We start from the raw sequence: 17,192 nt of genomic DNA on the forward strand, positions 1-17,192 counted from the left end.
TTGAAAATATTTAATGAAATATTTTCTTCTTTCCAAATTGAGAATCAAATAGGGGTAGTGATACTTGATGGATGTGGGGCTTGAAAAGATGCTTTGATGTTTTAGAGCATAGGTGTCAAACTCTGGCCCGCAGCCTAATTACATTTGGCCCGCGGAGCCATACCAAATTACTATTAGAGCTGGCCTACTGGTATTATACAGCTAATATATATATTGTTTAGTATTAAGCTTTGCTTGTTCCATATTCAGTTTTCCAGCAAAACGTGTTTGAGTCCATAAGAAAATATTCATTCTTATATCTGGAGGAATAAATATATTTCAATAAATATTAACGTTAGCCCGCGACTTTGTTCCAGTTTTGAATTTTGGCCCACTGTGTATTTGAGTTTGACACCCCTGTTTTAGAGAAAGCAGGGTGGAATGCAATGGAGCAGGATACTTGAACAAAGGAGTTAGTCATCATTTCCTGCTTATCAATGACTAATGGCTAATGTAGTTTCACAGTCACTGTAGACGACATAACAATCTTGCATTTGAGTATTTTGTTCTCATGTTTCTGTTAAGCTCATTAATCTTCAAACATTTCAAATATAAACTTCAGCTAATGATCAACTACACAACAAATAAGTATAAGCATTTCTCAACGTGAACCATCAATCCATCCATCTATCCATTTTCTTGTACATTAGGCTCCATCTTCCTGCAAACCTATCTCAGATGTCATCGAGCTAGAGGCAGGGTACATCCTTGAGAGGTTGCCAATCTGTTGCAGGACTAGCACAGAGACAGACAACCATTCACATCTATGATCAAATTAGAATCACCAATTAACCTCCAGAGAACATGTGAATGCCAAAAGAGGCCCAGACTGGATTCAGAACTTCTTGCTGTAAGTTCTTTCTTTGTGGTGTGCTGACCACCACAAAGAAAGCTGTAGGGATGCAGTTTCCACTAGGGTCCTAAACATCATTTGTTATTTTGTGAATAGAATAATCACTTGCTGTAGTATGTAAAGCACGGTTTGTTTGCTGTAATCTTAAGCACATTAGCACATATTATTAAAGTTTTACAGACATATGACCAATAATCATGTAACATTAACTTGCCCACCAGTTTGGACAATGTGGGATCAAGTAAATAAGGTCTAGAGTCTAGGTCTAGAGACAGCCATCTGCCAAACACTGGTAACGAAGGAAAAATTTGTATTTCTCCACTATTCTGGAGACTGATGACAGTTGCTGGGAAAAGGATTGCTGAAGTCCCATTTATGCAGGCCTACAGACCAATCGGTGACAACCTGGCAAATAACAAAAAACAAAAGTGTATTTCCCAAAGGGGTTGGCAAGAAACTCCTTGTGATTACTTTGGTTTCCATCATACTGCTGCAGTCACCCATAGTATGCATGGGGTTGGGGTACTTCTCCATTTCCAATATGTCTCACATTTCATCAGATTTTAGTAAAGCTGGACTAGTAGTTAGTGAGTATTTTCAGACAAAGCTGCTAGCAATCATAAGGACATTTCTGGTGCAGTCCAACTGATTTCAACCAGTGACAGCCAGGAACCTCCAGGAACAGTCAGGGAATGCTCATTTTTCCTTAATGGATACATCCATTGGTGTATCACCTCCAATACGGTCAACAATTTTTGAGCAATGTCTGCATTGTGTCAAACAAGAAATGTCAATAATCAGTGACAATGATTTTTCAGAATGCTAAACTCACTTGACAAACTTCTTTATGACAAATACTGTTCTGCATTGTTCTAAGTGTTGTTTGACCACAATCTAATGATCACAGTTATTAGGGTTTATTAAACCTTTGTCACACACAACTCTTGTTTTTGTAAACATGTTGTCAGCTGATAAATGAATGTTTCTCATTTAAAGTTAAACATGTTACTTGCAGCTTGTTCACTTGTTTATCCATGTCAGAAAACAATGATCCTTAGTTGTATGGCATTCTTACCAATATAATGCAATTTTCTCATTTTAAAAAATCATCTTTCATGTATTATGTATTGTGTATTTATTTATTATTAAAAAAGAGAGTGTTCCTTCATTTATATTGTCACTGATGATGATAATTGCTCCATCACAGCTCATGAATTTCAGCATGGTTCTAAACAGCTGTTTAGACTGCAAGTAAAGTCTATGTTTAAAGTATATAACCAGTGTTTGGTAAGTCACCTTAAAAAAGTAATTAATTACTAATTACTAATTACTTAGCCAAAATTGTATTTAAAATACTTATCTAATTACTGTGTCAGAAAAGTAACTTAATTACTAAATAAGTAATTTAACTAAATACTTCTTAAAATCCCTATAAACCTTGAGTGGGCAAACAATAGAAATCAAACTCTTTAACCCTCCTGCCATCCTTTAAAAAACTCACACCCATCACCCTAGGGACCATTCTCAGCCACGCCATAAAAAGACCATATATCCATATTTTATTCCACTTTAAATTAGCCAACCTTGTAAAACTACTTCTCCCTGAAATATTCATGTAAAGTTTTAATTATATTTTCGTTGTTTTAACCCTTCAAATCCCAGTGTTATTACATGAGCGCCCTGTGTTATAAGCCCCAAAAACCAAAAAACGAAACTAAATATTTCCACAAAAAACCAGTTGAAGTAATATGTGATTGTCATTATAAGTAGGCCTTTAGATGGACCAAAGATTGGCACCAACATACATTTTGACCTGCCATTATTTTTTTTGCATTTTTTTTGCAATTTAAAAATTACAACTTCAAGGCCCTGAGTCTTCATTGACATCCAAGAAAAGAAGAAAAAATAAAATCATATGATGATAATTTGGGGTTGAAAAATAGCGTTTATAATGGAAGTCAATGGGCAGAAAATGGTCCCCAGGGTGATGGGTGTGGGGATTTCTGCTGCTCAGCCATTTTAGGCTGATTTAAGGAATTCACACTGGAATATTAACATTGACAGGTAAAAACTATCCTGTGGCAAGTTTGGTTATATTCCACTGAACACAGTGGAAATGGCAGCCATTTAACACATAGCAGTGGCACAAAAAGGTCCCAAGAAGGCAGGAAGGTTAAATAATAAATACATTTTTAAAGACGGAGCCTCTACAGTACGCAGCGGTAGCATCTCTTCCACAATGTAGCCTGCAATCATTTTTTTTAAGCTCACCTTCAGACATTTTCTGTGCTGCTGAAGTAAAATCAGGTTTTGCCTGCTTAGCAGGAGTTGCCGCAGTGTTATCCATGGATGATGAACAAGGATTACTCAGAAGTGTTTGTCTATGCTTACGTGTCAGGCGCTTCAGTAGATTACTCCTGCTATTAACAGTGGCCGATAGTTTTTTCTCCCCAGGACATAGCTTACATATTACGATAATATTCTTGTCTGCTTGTTTCAGAAAAGTGAAGAGACGGGAATATGTCCATTTCATAAAACAGCCACTCGCTTCAGCCGAGTCCTTCCGCTTTAGAATACGACTATGCAGCAAACTGGCGCGAAATGACCTGCACTGCAACGATGTTAAAGCGGCAGAGTTTACGTCTACGTTTAGAAGATAAAAATTTTTTTTAATTATTTTACAATGTAACGCAAGTACATTGTAAGTAACTGTAATTAAAATACCTAAAAATGAACAGTAATTAGTTACTCTACTTTTTCAGTGGAAAAGTAATTTAATTACAGTAACGCGTTACTTAGTAACGCATTACGCCCAACACTGTATATAACAGATAGAAAAAAATGCTTTATTCACCCAGTCAAATTAAATGCTCAAGACAAGAGCAAAATGTTCAGAGGAACCCACACTATTTTTATTTTTATTTCGTTTTTGATTGATTAATTTATTAATTAATTCATAGGTAGCCCATTGAATTGCACGGTTACATGTCATGGAGCACTTTTGTCTGCCACTGTGTCAGTATAGGTGATGCTGTATAAGCTCAATGGTTATCAAGCTATGATATGGAATTCCTGCAATATTGGATTTCTTTGAATTAATTTTACCTTGGTTAGGTTAACTGGTGATTCTAAATTGGTCATATATCGTATGTCTTTCTGTATGTGTAGCCATGCAATAGTTTAGCAACCTGTCCTTTGTTGCCCTATGACCAGGAAAGACTCCCACCGGGCCTGAATTGATGAGCATTTAAGAACATTGATTGGTCTTTATCCATCAGAACCATCCATCCATCCATCCATTCGCTTCCGCTTGTCCTTTTCAGGGTCGCGGGGGGCGCTGGAGCCTATCCCAGCTGTCATAGGGCGAGAGGCGGGGTACACCCTGGACAGGTCGCCAGTCTGTCACAGAGCCAACACACAGGGACAGACAACCATTCGCACTCACATTCATTCGCACATTCACACCTAGTGACAATTTGGATTATCCATCAGAACCAATAAAATGCAAAATGAAATTTTAAAAAAAAATTCACTTTGAAATGTATTTAACTACAGATTTAAAGATTTACACCCACACTGCATGATACATATCACATGATAAGATAAAGCTGCCTATGTGAGTGTGCTCTTCTAAACTGTATGAGCACACTTTTGCTTGTTAGTATTTAGTATTTAGTATTTATTTATTTATTGTCATTGTCAAGAACAATGAAATTGCGTTTGGGGCTTCCATACAACCCAAAAAAAAGAAGAAAATAATAAATACCCCTTAAAACCCAAGTGTACATATTTAACCCAGTGTGACTCCAATGCAATAAGACAATCCTTAGCAATAATGTTCGTAGAAATTCAGACAAAGACCTGAGAAACATGACAAAATACAACAATGCAACCCGTTCAATATTATTGTACTGTGAGATATGATATCAGATATGATAGTTATCTATTTAAGAAAGAGGGGGGGGGGGGGGGGGGCAGGAGGGGGAAGAGAATAAAGATATGATGCACCAATGCAGACCAGTTCATTGCTATTAAGAAGTTGGATATGGTTATTGTCCGTGAGAGGGGGGCAGAGAGTTCAGGAGCCTCACAGCCTGTGGATACAGGCTGTTGGCCAGTCTGGATGTTCTGGCCTGTATAGACCTGTACCTTCTCCCTGAGGGCAGCAGATGGAAAAGGTGGCGCGCAGGGTGATGTTGGTCCCGCAGGATACTGTGCACCCTCCTCAGACAGCGAGTGGGGAAGATATTACTGATCTCTGGCAGACTTGTTCCAATAATTCTGCCAGCTTCTTTCACCACCCGCTGGAGTGCTTGCTGATCGGCCTTGGTGCAGCTGGGGAACCACACTAGAAATCCATACGTCAGAACGCTGCTGATGGCACAGTTGTAGAAGTTCAACATCAGAGATCTGGGAATGTGTGCGCTCCGCAGTCTCCTCAGGTAGTAGAGGCGCTGTTGGGCCTTCCGTACAACTGAGGTGATATGGTTGCCCCAGGACAGGTCCTCGGTCACAGTTACCCCCAAGAATTTAAAACTGCTCACCCTCTCCACCGCCTCACTGCCAATGAAGAGAGGCAGATGGTTGTTATGACCCCTCTTCCGGAAATCTACAATGATCTCCTTGGTCTTTTTGGTGTTTAAGACCAAGTTATTGTCGTGGCACCATGACTCTAGTTGTTGCACCTCTGTCCTATAGTTTGTCTCATCATTGTTGGATATAAGTCCGAGCACTGTAGTGTCATCTGCAAACTTAACAATGAGATTGGACGCGCGGGAGGAAATACAGTCATGGGTGAAGAGAGTGTATAGCAGAGGGCTCAGAACACACCCCTGAGGGGCACCGGTGTTGACCACAAGGGTGGAAGAGGTGTTCTTACCCACTCTGACACTCTGTCTACGGTTAGTGAGGAAGTCCACAATCCAGTTGCACAGAGAGGAGTTAAGTCCCAGTTGGTGGAGTTTGGGACGGAGTTTGTATGGCCGGATGGTATTAAAAGCCGAGCTGTAGTCTACAAAGAGGAGCCGTGCATAGGTGTTCCTGTGTTCCAAGTGCTTCAGTAATGTGTGCAGCACTGTGGCGATCGCATCCTCGGTTGACCGGTTCTCCCTGTATGCAAACTGGTGCGAGTCCAGGGATGGTGGAAAAGCAGCTCTGATGTGTTTAATGACCAGTCTCTCCAGGCATTTGGCGGGAATGGGGGTGAGTGCCACAGGTCTGAAATCGTTCAGACATGTGACATTTGACTGTTTTGGGATGGGAACGATGGTTGCTGCTTTGAAACAGGATGGTACCAGTGAACAGGACAACGAGGTGTTATATATAGAGGTGAAGACGTCCGCCAGGTCCGCAGCACAGTCTTTTAGCACTAGAAGTACTCTATGTTTAGTATAAGTTATTGCTCAGCCACACAGACCTGCAGCCACCAAGACAATTATCAACAACACAGTGTGGCTAGTATTGTTATCACTCTGTGAACCTGTCTTTGTGTATGTGAGTGTCGCAATGAAAAAGTGGTCCTGGAGACACCTATTTTGGTGGGAATCCTTCCCACTTTACAATCCAGTTCCACTTCCACAGCCTTTATAATAATAATAATAATAAACAATGTAATTTGCACACAATGGTATTATCATATATTGCATATATGTGATTTTTAAATGCACAGAAAGGAATTCCTTAGGGTAACCGATATTTCTATCTGTATATATTTTAAATATGCATGTGTTTCTCCATCGCCTTCTGACTTAAAAGAAATTATTCATGCATGCTCACTTGGATATACACTATTGTCTCAGGAAAGTCTTCTGATAAACATCAGGTAGACTACCCAGCTGGCAGATTGTCCTCAAATCAGAAACTACTTAAAGATTCTGTTGTTGTTTGTGAGACTGATTTATTACATTTCTGTTTGTTTTGATCCCATTTGTTCCGTAGAACGCTAAGGTCATCAGGCATGCGACTCTTGGCTGTTTTATTGTCTATATTTTAAGCTTAAGGATTGTTGCTGGAGCAGAAAAACAACCTTTCTCATTACATCAGTTCCACCCACTCCAACAACTTCATTCAGATTTCATCTCACAGTCTATATCTATTGGCCTTTGACTTTGTGTGTGTGTGTGTGTGTATTTCTGTATGCGTGATTGTGCAAGTGATCTTTTTTGTCTTACTGCTCTATATTTCTTGTCTCCAATGTTTTTAAATAATTTATGTAGCACTTTAGTCAATAATGGCTGGTTTATCTAGCTCACCCCACTTGTTTCTCTGTTTATTCTGGGCACTCTCCAATCATGTATTATTTCAACTTCTTTGCAGTCTAGGGAGCCTCATCCATGCACATCCAGTGTGAAAGACCAAAAAAGCCTATTAATGAAAACAACTTTTTATAGCCATTCAAGTACTGCAGCTGATTTCTTCTGTTTGTTTTGAAGGAACTGTTGAGAATGACTTTACAATAAACCTTATCGTTTATTGCATTAGTTTTTATTAGTGTAACCTAATAAAATAAAATAAAATAAAAACTTTAATTTCAAGTCAATAGATTTACTCAGTAAAGTTCATTCTTTAAAATATAAACTATGATGAAAGATGGACGTTAGAAATGCTCCTGGGCTCTATTACCTAAATGCACGTTAAGGTAAAATATTAAACCTATTTCTCACATCTCTGGCGATTTCTAGCATGCCTCCAGAACACTTTTTAGATACTCCTAGAAACTCTTTCTCATAGGAATCAAATGTTTTCAGTCCACATGCAACTTGTATATTAACTCTATGAACTTTGCCAGCCATGGCGCAAAACACAGTGTCCCTGCACAAACTGGTATTTCCCGAGGGTGTGCTGAGGTTATTTCCTAAACTGCAACAGATTCGTATCTTGCTGACTCTTCACGCACTACAGTGGCCACAGTAGGAGGAATGCCTCAGTACAGGCCATGGACATGCCAATCCAGCGGTGCACTGCAATCTCTGAGGCAAAGAATGAACACATTCGCCCACCATTTTCCAGCTCAGAGCAAAATTTTGCATGTTTGTGTTCTTTAATATTTTGATCGCTGTATGTAAACCTCTCTGAAATCTCTTCAAATTATGTTCAGGTTTTTTTTACTTGCATTTTGCTCACATTCTATTTTAAATATCTGTGATACAGCATTACTGCCAGACAGTCGAAATAGAGATTACTGAACAATTCTTACCAACTCAATAATCTGTAAGATTTAGTAGCCTACACTGACAGCTTTTTCTTTGCCCTTTGCATCCATCCCAAGGCTCCAGGTATCTGCTCCATCTGCAATAATGTCTGTGATAATGAGCACGAGCGAGCCATAATTACACATTACAGATCCACTGGTTAAATCTAAGTCTAAGACTAAAGCAAAATAACCATAAAGAATCTCTGCGCTTATGTGTAATTCAAACGTTTAATTATTCTACTGTTTCTAACGCATTGTAAATTATGGATGGTAGACGCATTAAAAACAGTTCACATAGCCTAACAATTAAAACTTCTTCATTAAAAACTCCCCAGGATCTTCCATTTCTGCTACTCTACATCTGGAGTCGAAGCTCAAAACAACAGTAACTGGAATGACTAATGAACGGATTGAGTTTCTTGTATTGAGCCAGTTCAGGAGTAAAAAAAATCTTGATTACAATACAAGTGACATAATAAGATACATGAACTACTGATAAGCTTTAAATTATTATTTTTGGGCAATTCCTTTCTAGTTTTGGATCAGAAAATGAATCAAATTTATAATATCAAACTTAATTAAACAAATACCTTACTAAATAAAACATGCCCAAAGAACCAGGTTCATTTCTATGTGTAATTATGTAGTGACTTTTGACAGAGTATTTAGCAGCAGATGTAAGTGATACTGGTTTGTAAATAGATCCAATAATTTCAAAAAATATTGTATTACATTTACTGGGTGCTATTAATGCACTTAAAAAGTCTGATTCAGAACTAATTTGTTAGATGAGTGGGCTGTTTTATGTGCGTTACACAGACATCAGTCTCACAGATTTCAGAGCTTTCTAAATGATGACTGCAAACACTATCATGAGGGGGAGTGCAGAGTAGTGGATTTTGGCAACATGATGTTTATGCTTACATGTTTTTGTTTGTACTCCATTAAATCAGAGTTGAGAGAATTTTGCCTGTAGGTTTAATACTCTATAATTCATCTGCTCTCTATCCTAATTATGTGTTTTGTTTGTTTGTTCTGTTTTTATTTCACAGTTGTGTGCTTAAATTGGTGGTTATTTTCTTTTTTCAATGTCCATTTATCAAGTGATCTGAGTACAGTAACATTAATTTAATAACAAAATGGCTTAATGTGTGCATAGGAATACGTCGAGCACAAGCTAAATCGATCAAATTAGATTTCACAAAGTTCACTCTGAAACTTACTTCCACCCACTAACATAAAATGCCAAAGGCTGAAGGCTGTCACTGCTGACTGCAAAATGTGTTTCTTTCCTGCTACGCAATCAAGCTGTTCGTTCTACTGTGTCATTTGTGTCGTATGTTACATTTTATATATTTTAATAATATATAATATTTAATATATATTTATATATTTAATATTTTAATATCCAGAACTCCTCTATGGAGTATTCAATGTTATAGGTTAGTTTCAATCAATTCATCCTCCTCCTCAACAGCATTAACAGAACTCCATGTGGACTTGTTTGTAAGTGTTGTTTTGAGAAAATACAACAGCTTTTATATATAAAAAAAAGCTCCAAAAAGCACTCCTAACCTTTAAAATCAATCATTGCTGGGAAACCGGGCCCTGCAAGGTCTTAAGATTTAACTACATTTGCTTATGTAGCACTGGCTCATAGATTACTGTGAGGTTTTTTCTCTTTTTTTATATCAAAAAACTACAATGCTGACTGAAACTGCTACATCCCTGGTTACCATCCATCTGTTAATATTTCTTTTTGGGGGTTGTTGTTGTTTTTTTAATTTGTTTTCATCATAGTGAAACTAAGGAAAATTTTCCAACTTACAAAGACAGTCTTTACGTTGTTCTTAAAAAAAGGAAAAAGGGACGTTATCAGATACCCAGTAGTATGCACGCTGTATTTCTGTAATTTAGATGAAAGCCGCAACCTATATATAACTATTAATACTTTCCTGTATTACTTCAAATAAATCATTTTTCAATATTCTGCTTGCAAAACGACAACTGGAGACTTGTAATAATTTAATAATTCATGTCATTTTGTCATTTTGATTCTTGAAGTTCTTTTGAACGGTCTTAACATTTTAGAAAACAAGGCACAAGTAATATTATTGTCAAATCTTGAATAAAGCCTCGTGGAAAGACCACCTACTGTCAAGGTCGGCATTTAAAATGTTGCACTGAATGGGGTTCTTTTCAATAGCGTTAGAAGATACTTTGGAGCTCAGAACACGAAAGTGTCAAACACCTTTTAGATACTGTTTGCCTTTGTCAACAGAATGACTCGTATTGTACAGCTAGTAGGAAAACAGTGTGAGGCTTTTTAAGTCTGACAGAGACTTACTCAAAACGAGTTAACCTGGGTCCACTGAGTTCACGTATTAGAGAGTGCCACAGCAGGTAACATATCGCTCATACACAGGACATAAAATCATTATCCTGCCAAGAAGCAGGTCAATGATCAAAGACCACTGCTGTCACTGTTAATAGTTTGCTGACAGGCAAACAACACTAACAAAAGAGAAGGCCGCTGATTAAGGACAAAAATGATGCAGTGTGCTGAAAAACTACAAATATTTAAGCTAGTAAGTCATGTTTAATGGATGAGGCCTTCTTTGAGGTGCTGCTTCTAAAATTAGCATTTTACATTGTATCTTACCTGTAAAATACTGCTAACAGAATGAAATTAATACAATTTTATTTTATGCTTTATTTAATTGTTTATTTCTTTTATTTTTCGAGCTTCTGAAAGCCAAGGCAGTTAGAGTTTATCTGTCTCTGCGCACCAAATTGTGTAAGCATATCCATAGCCTTATTTGTATTTATAGACAGTAGGACGGAAGGTGTGAGATATGTACAGCTCATTATTCATTAATTGTTATGCAGTAAATACCAGTTGAACAAATAGCATAAATTTCTGACCTGCCATAGGATGAAATGCTTTCCTTAGCCAACAGTTCATGACATTTGAAAATCCCACATTCATATAATGTAACACTGTAAATCTCTATTATTTCGAGATTCCAATGAATTCATGAACATTGTCCCCTGATGTCAGTACAAGATATGTAATGTGGTTCAAAGGTAGTGTAAATTTGCTGGACCACTGAGTACGTTGTCTAATTGTTAATTATACAGTCAACATTTAAGGATGTTGACTGTTGACTGAAACTGTTTTAATGAATTTTCTCTTATAATTCTTCTACTGTATGAATTTGTGTTGACTGGTTGCCAAAAGCCAAAAACCAAACCACTTGATTAGGCTCTTGATTGGCTTAAATACTTTTAAAGTTGTTATTGACTTTGAGTATGGGATAACCTAAAGCCCTGTTCACCAATAATCTATTTGGTAATCACTTGTTTTGAAGTTGATATGATTCCTTGTTGCTAATTGGTAATCCAATACATTACATTTATTTTAGCTGTCATCCCAACAGGTGAATTTCAACGAGTATAGACAACAATAAACTTAACCAAAGAAGAAAAAAAAAATTAAACAGTGAATTCAAACCAAATTTAACAAAAAAAAAAAAAAAACTAACAAAAAAAAAAAACTAAACAAACCTAAAAAACAGTGTGTGAGACAATAAGAGATGAATGGTAGCTATGCATTCACCAGTTTTTCAAACCAAGCTTTGTGGACTTTTTTACCTTTTTTGCATATTGTAGGAACATTTGTGCCCAGCATCAAATGTCGCTATAACTGGTGTAGCAACTCCAAAGGACACTTGCGCATATCTCAGAGATGCCAGCAGCTCTGACAAAATCGCAGTATTTAAAGTCTCTGGGAATGAGAATGGGTTGTTTCTGAAGATAGTGAGTGGGTAGGCCTACACAAAGCTCACTGAATACATTTGCCAACTGTGAGTGCATCTGCTAAGTTAAATCTGTTTTAAATCATATGCACCCACAGTTTACTCACTGCACTTGTATTTATGCGGTGCTAGCTGCTCCACCCTCAGCAGGCAAGCTGGCATCGACCTTGAGGCGATGCGCTTGATCTTTGCGCACGCCTCACCTCTTAATGATAAAATGAGAAAACTGGGTCGGAGATGTACATCCCCACCAGAAATAGTGGGAAGTTAACATCTTCAGCTGAGAACAAGGCTTCCAACTGGGAAATCATCTCTAAATAAATCAAATGAGTTTCACAAATAGGTGAGGAGCCTATGGGAGGCCCAGGTTTGCTCCTGGGAGGAATGAACAAGTCTGGATGATTAACTGAGAAATGAATGACCTGCTCATGTATCCACTAGAAACCTACTTGAGCAATCAAATAACTCTAAATTAAATGATTTTTGGTGTGTTGAGTCCATTATGGAGACAGATGTTGCTTTTCATGAGAATTTATTATCTCTTTTCAAGAGGTTTTAGTCATCCCTCAAAGCCAGATATGAAACGTTTTCATTTTCTTCAACCTGTAGACAATGAATGTTCTGATTTCACCATCCTGCATACAATAAGTAGAAAAATGAATAAAATCATATTGGATTTGAAAGAAAAGACACCATCACTATGCGCACAATGTCCACCAAATTGAGTCAACGTGAACATGTTGCAGCTGTTTCACAATGCCACCAATGTTGATTTAAGCTATAGAGTTTGAAAAAAAGAAGAAGAAGAAGAATGGTAGATTTAAAGTTAGATAAGAAAATCCAAACTATGCATATATGCTAGAAAGAATATAATTCAACTTACCAGAGTTGGGATCGGAGTTTCCATCAGCTTCAGTCCTCTTATCAGGGGAGGCCTGCTCGTAGAAGTCGTCCTGCGCCTGCACCAGAGGGAGAGGTTGTGTGAGGAGGGAGCCACTGCCTACAGGCTCGTGGTCCCCCAGACCGCTGTCACTGCAGCTCTCCTGGGAGCCATCCGGCAGGTGAAACGTGACGCGCCGCTGTGACTAGAACCAAGAGCACAAAACAGAGCCTCTGATGTTAGTGCTCTGCTCTGCCCCCTTAATTTATTTTTTTTTTCTTTTTTATTTACAGTTTTATTTGACACTGAGCTGAACAAGCTCAAGCATGCTGCTTTTGCACACTGAGCGCTGATCAGGACTGCAGTGTGAATTCATTTTGCCCGAACAATGTAAAATGTAATATATATCATCACGGCCGACTGAGAAGAATTGTCGAATAAAACGTCTATTTTGACTTAAGCCCAGATATTGATGGGGAAAGAGTTTGCACACTGTAAATACAGTCACGTTTCACTGCACAATGACAACCATTAACTGCATGCAAATAAACAAGGAGCACTATTAGAAAAATTCCTCAAAGTGAAAAGTGTAAAAACTTTTGAAAAAACAAACAAACTGTGTTTTCATTAAAGTATTACATAACTGCAAAGGGACAATAAAATAATGGAGGCAAAATTCTATCATGTTTGTCGATTCTACTGCGGGGACTTTTACAGGCTGATTGTTTAGTTTGTGTTGTTAATTTGTTTGGTGCTAGCAAAGTCAAAGGGGCCTGTGGAGCTAACAGAAGTCACCCCCAGGGTGCCCTTCCTATCACATTCTGCAGTCTCACAAGGAAAGGAAAACACAAGTTTTCCTGGGACTATGTCTTGCACATACACACAAACACATATACACGCACACACATGCCATCCTTAAAGCCATCCTGATTGAATTTCCAATTGTTAATTCTGAGTGTCTTTTCCCTTGCTCTAATGACATTTTCCTCAGGCTTTTTCATAAGTCCAGACGCAAGCCTCCAGCTAACCTTTCGTGAGCACAGAGAGGTCCCTGCCACATCCTTGGTGATGACAGACAGAGACGGGGTTTACTGTAATTATTGGCAAAAGCAAAGGTCACCCAATCTGCAGTCTAATGCAAATGACCTCATTATATATTTTAGAACTGCTCCAAACATTCAATTAAACAAAAAGGAAGAATAAAGAAAGGGAATAAAGGGGGGGGGGGGGGGGGGGGGGGGGGGTTGCAGTTAGACCCAGGACACTAGCACAAAAACTGGCTTCATATTTAAATACAGTGTGTAAATTGAATAATGATGGATGGAGGGATGGTTTAAACAATTAACTCATATTCTCCAATGACAATTGCAAGTATGACTGGCTGTAAATGCCTTGTAAAACTGCAGGTAAAACTGGGTAAATGTTATTGTCAGTAATTTAAAAACGGCCGCTGATCAGATCTGGCCTTTTGAATGAAGATAACAGGGAGAAGACCTTTCTAAAGGAATTCATTGCATTGTTTGTTTCTGTGAAAGCTAATGTATACTGATATGGTAATATAGCGCTATCAGTTTCACATTTGGGGAGACACGCTATGTCTATGAAGCCTGAAAAACACTTTATAAAGAAAATGAAGCCAGCGAAAGAGAAAAGCAATGGAAGGTGGCAGGTGTAGTGTGTCTGCACTTAATTAACAGTGTCTGCATATGTTTTTATTGCTGCTAATGCCAAAGAAGTTGGCCTTAGGCAAGGTAGCCATCTATTTGTTGGCAGCCCTGAGAGTGTCCAGCCAGGAAAACGAACACTGGCAGTTTTTTTTTCTACCAGTTCTTGTCAGACTTATGGAAACACTGTATATTTCACAACACAGTCACATGCAGATTGTATAAATGCATTACAGTTTTATAAAGTGATTTATGTGGCATTAAACTAGACATGAATGTAGTTTAATTATTAATTGATTGGGTGAATAAAAAGTCAAATCCATACTGGAAACAATGTCTGCTATTATCCAAAGCCCAGAATAGCGAACAGCAATCTACATTTTATATGACATGACAAATGTAATATTACAAAGTCGTCTACTTGTATATATGACAAGTGCAAGAAATTATTTAATAGAACAGTACTCTAGAGATGTTATTTCCTTTGATTCTGACTTCTAGCAGAGAAGAAATGGTTTATAATTAATTGGGATAATGGTAGTGTGTGCTGTCAGACACTGGTGGGACCTTGAAAAGATTCTAGGCTCTGTTTGGACAAAGTGGAGAAGTTCAGTGTAAAGAAATAATTCTACATACACCGTAAAATGAATTAGACTTCTTTAAAAAAGTCAATTAAAAAAATATCGTTACAAGCAAAGGAATGTATAAATGTGTAACATTTGAGGATGTAACTGCACTACCACAGTAGCTGTAAGGCTTTAAAATACACACAGTGATTCTGTGGATGTTTCTGCTTGTGTTTTTGCACATGTTTATTTGTAAGTTTAAGCATGTTTGAAGATGTTTGTATTTCTCTGTTGCTGACTGTCACTTGTAGTAATATTAGCATAAGACCAGCTTAAACTATCCCCGCTGCCAGTTTACAAGATATTATGGCTTATCACGCCTGCTAACCCTTGTTATCTGCTTGTTTTTATAATTTGCCTGACCAAACACAGTCACTTTAACAAACACAAAGCAACTAGCAGCACTTTGCTGCTGGAAGGTTTCAATTCCAGCAAGCCAGCAAATGAACAGGAATAGGATTTGCCCAAGGGTCTTCACAGAAAGCACAATATTAAGTAAAGGGAAAATAAAAACTGCCAGGGGACCATAAATGTCTCATTTGACACCAGCTCCAACTTTATACGTGTTTCTTAAAAAGCATAAATGTGAAGTTTTGCATTCTAAAACCAATCTGTCTGCCTTTGTGTTTTCTTTGAAGTGGGCCAACCCACGTGAGTATTAAAATCGTTATTAACACTATTAGTTATTGGAAAGCTCGACAGCAGTTTCATTGATCTCAATTGCTGTTGCCTCTTAAAGACTAAATGCAAGCTAAGCACTTAGTTTATTCTGTTTTTATTATTTTTCCTTTTTGGCACAGTCGGGAGTCACACACACAGCGTATTGTAAAAGTACCGTAGCAGATTCAATGATTTCTCAAGGCACGCTTTGCCTTTTTTGTTAAAATCACTATCAGAATGACTCCACACTAAAGCCTGAATCCCACAGAACACAAAAGCATTATAACTTTTGGTTTTGTAAAACAGAAACAAACAGGGATAGGGCTTATGACACGGAGCGCAGGCTTTCTCTTCGCTTCCCCGTCTTTCTCCTCCTGAGTTTGACCATATGGAGCTCAGTGTGCAAGTCGAAAACAACTTCTGTGTTGTACTGTGTTCCAACCGAACACAATGTAGCACTACATTTCTATCAGGCAGACATTTAATGAGAAGAAGCACACACCGAGAAGTGGTGCATGCGCACGCAGACAAACAAGCGTGCGTACACACATGCACACACAAATAATGCAACCTCCTCACTACCGCAAATAATCTTATCTAACAGCAGTCTGACACCTGCGGTGAGAGAACACTTCCCACGAGTCCGTTCTCACAATCAGACCACTGAGGGAGATCAGTCAACCAGGAAAGCAAAACTCACGAAAAGATCTCTTTCTCTGCCTGCCCTGCTCTCTCGCTCTTGTTCAGGCCTTAGAGCCCAAAGGTGCTCTGCCATCTGCTGGTCACCTTGGGAAAAACTTTATTTTTTTAATATCAACAAAAACCCACTGAAGTGTTTGCCCTTCTGTGTTCCACAGCGAGTGTTGATTGATTCCCCCCCCCCCCCCCTTTTTTTCTATTGTATCCCCTCTATCTCACACCTTTGTGCTGCTATTGCTGACTTTAACTCTTCCTGACATGACAAAATGACACACCTGAGTTTTTCTAACCCTCAAATAGAAAAAAATGCATGTCCTTGTTTGATATTTTATTGTGTTTTGAAAAAAGTACATTCGTGCATCATACTCTATTCCCCACAGTGTTCATCCACAATCCTGACAAGCTGTAGCATTTCGCAAAACATCAAATCAAGTGACATATTAGCAGCTGATAGACACCGCCTCCTGTCAAGGTAACGTTCGGATTTCCTTTGGGCTCATCCATAAAATGCATCACAGTCGCAGTCAGGCATTGCTTTATTTTGATGACATAAACACAGTCAAAAACAAGCTTTTCGAACTGCTTAAAAAAGATGAAAGACACAGAGATAAAAAGAGTTCCCAAACGTGTTTCTGTAAGTAACACTCAAATAAAAAGTGACAAATAAATCATAATCTTCCCCGTATTTGATTCTGACTCTAATATTGACGTAGTCTGCTCCCGCTGCCTCTCCAGAGTCTAAGTCTGCTGCCTTCTGCTTT

General features: G+C 38.2%; 1 protein-coding gene across 1 annotated transcript in view; it reads right to left on the bottom strand.

The window, feature by feature from the left end:
* Nucleotides 1-17,192, bottom strand: part of pcdh9 (protocadherin 9) — a 198,373-nt gene that overhangs the window by 46,800 nt on the left and 134,381 nt on the right. The window contains exon 2 of the mRNA XM_085370093.1: nucleotides 12,786-12,987. Coding sequence (XP_085226219.1) covers nucleotides 12,786-12,987 — 202 coding nt within the window. The remainder of the gene's footprint in view (nucleotides 1-12,785; nucleotides 12,988-17,192) is intronic.

Source organism: Diplotaxodon limnothrissa, linkage group LG1, assembly GCF_057381915.1.
Source record: "Diplotaxodon limnothrissa isolate DT_005_m linkage group LG1, D_limnothrissa_male_GT1.1, whole genome shotgun sequence".
Classification (NCBI taxonomy): Eukaryota; Metazoa; Chordata; class Actinopteri; order Cichliformes; family Cichlidae; genus Diplotaxodon; species Diplotaxodon limnothrissa.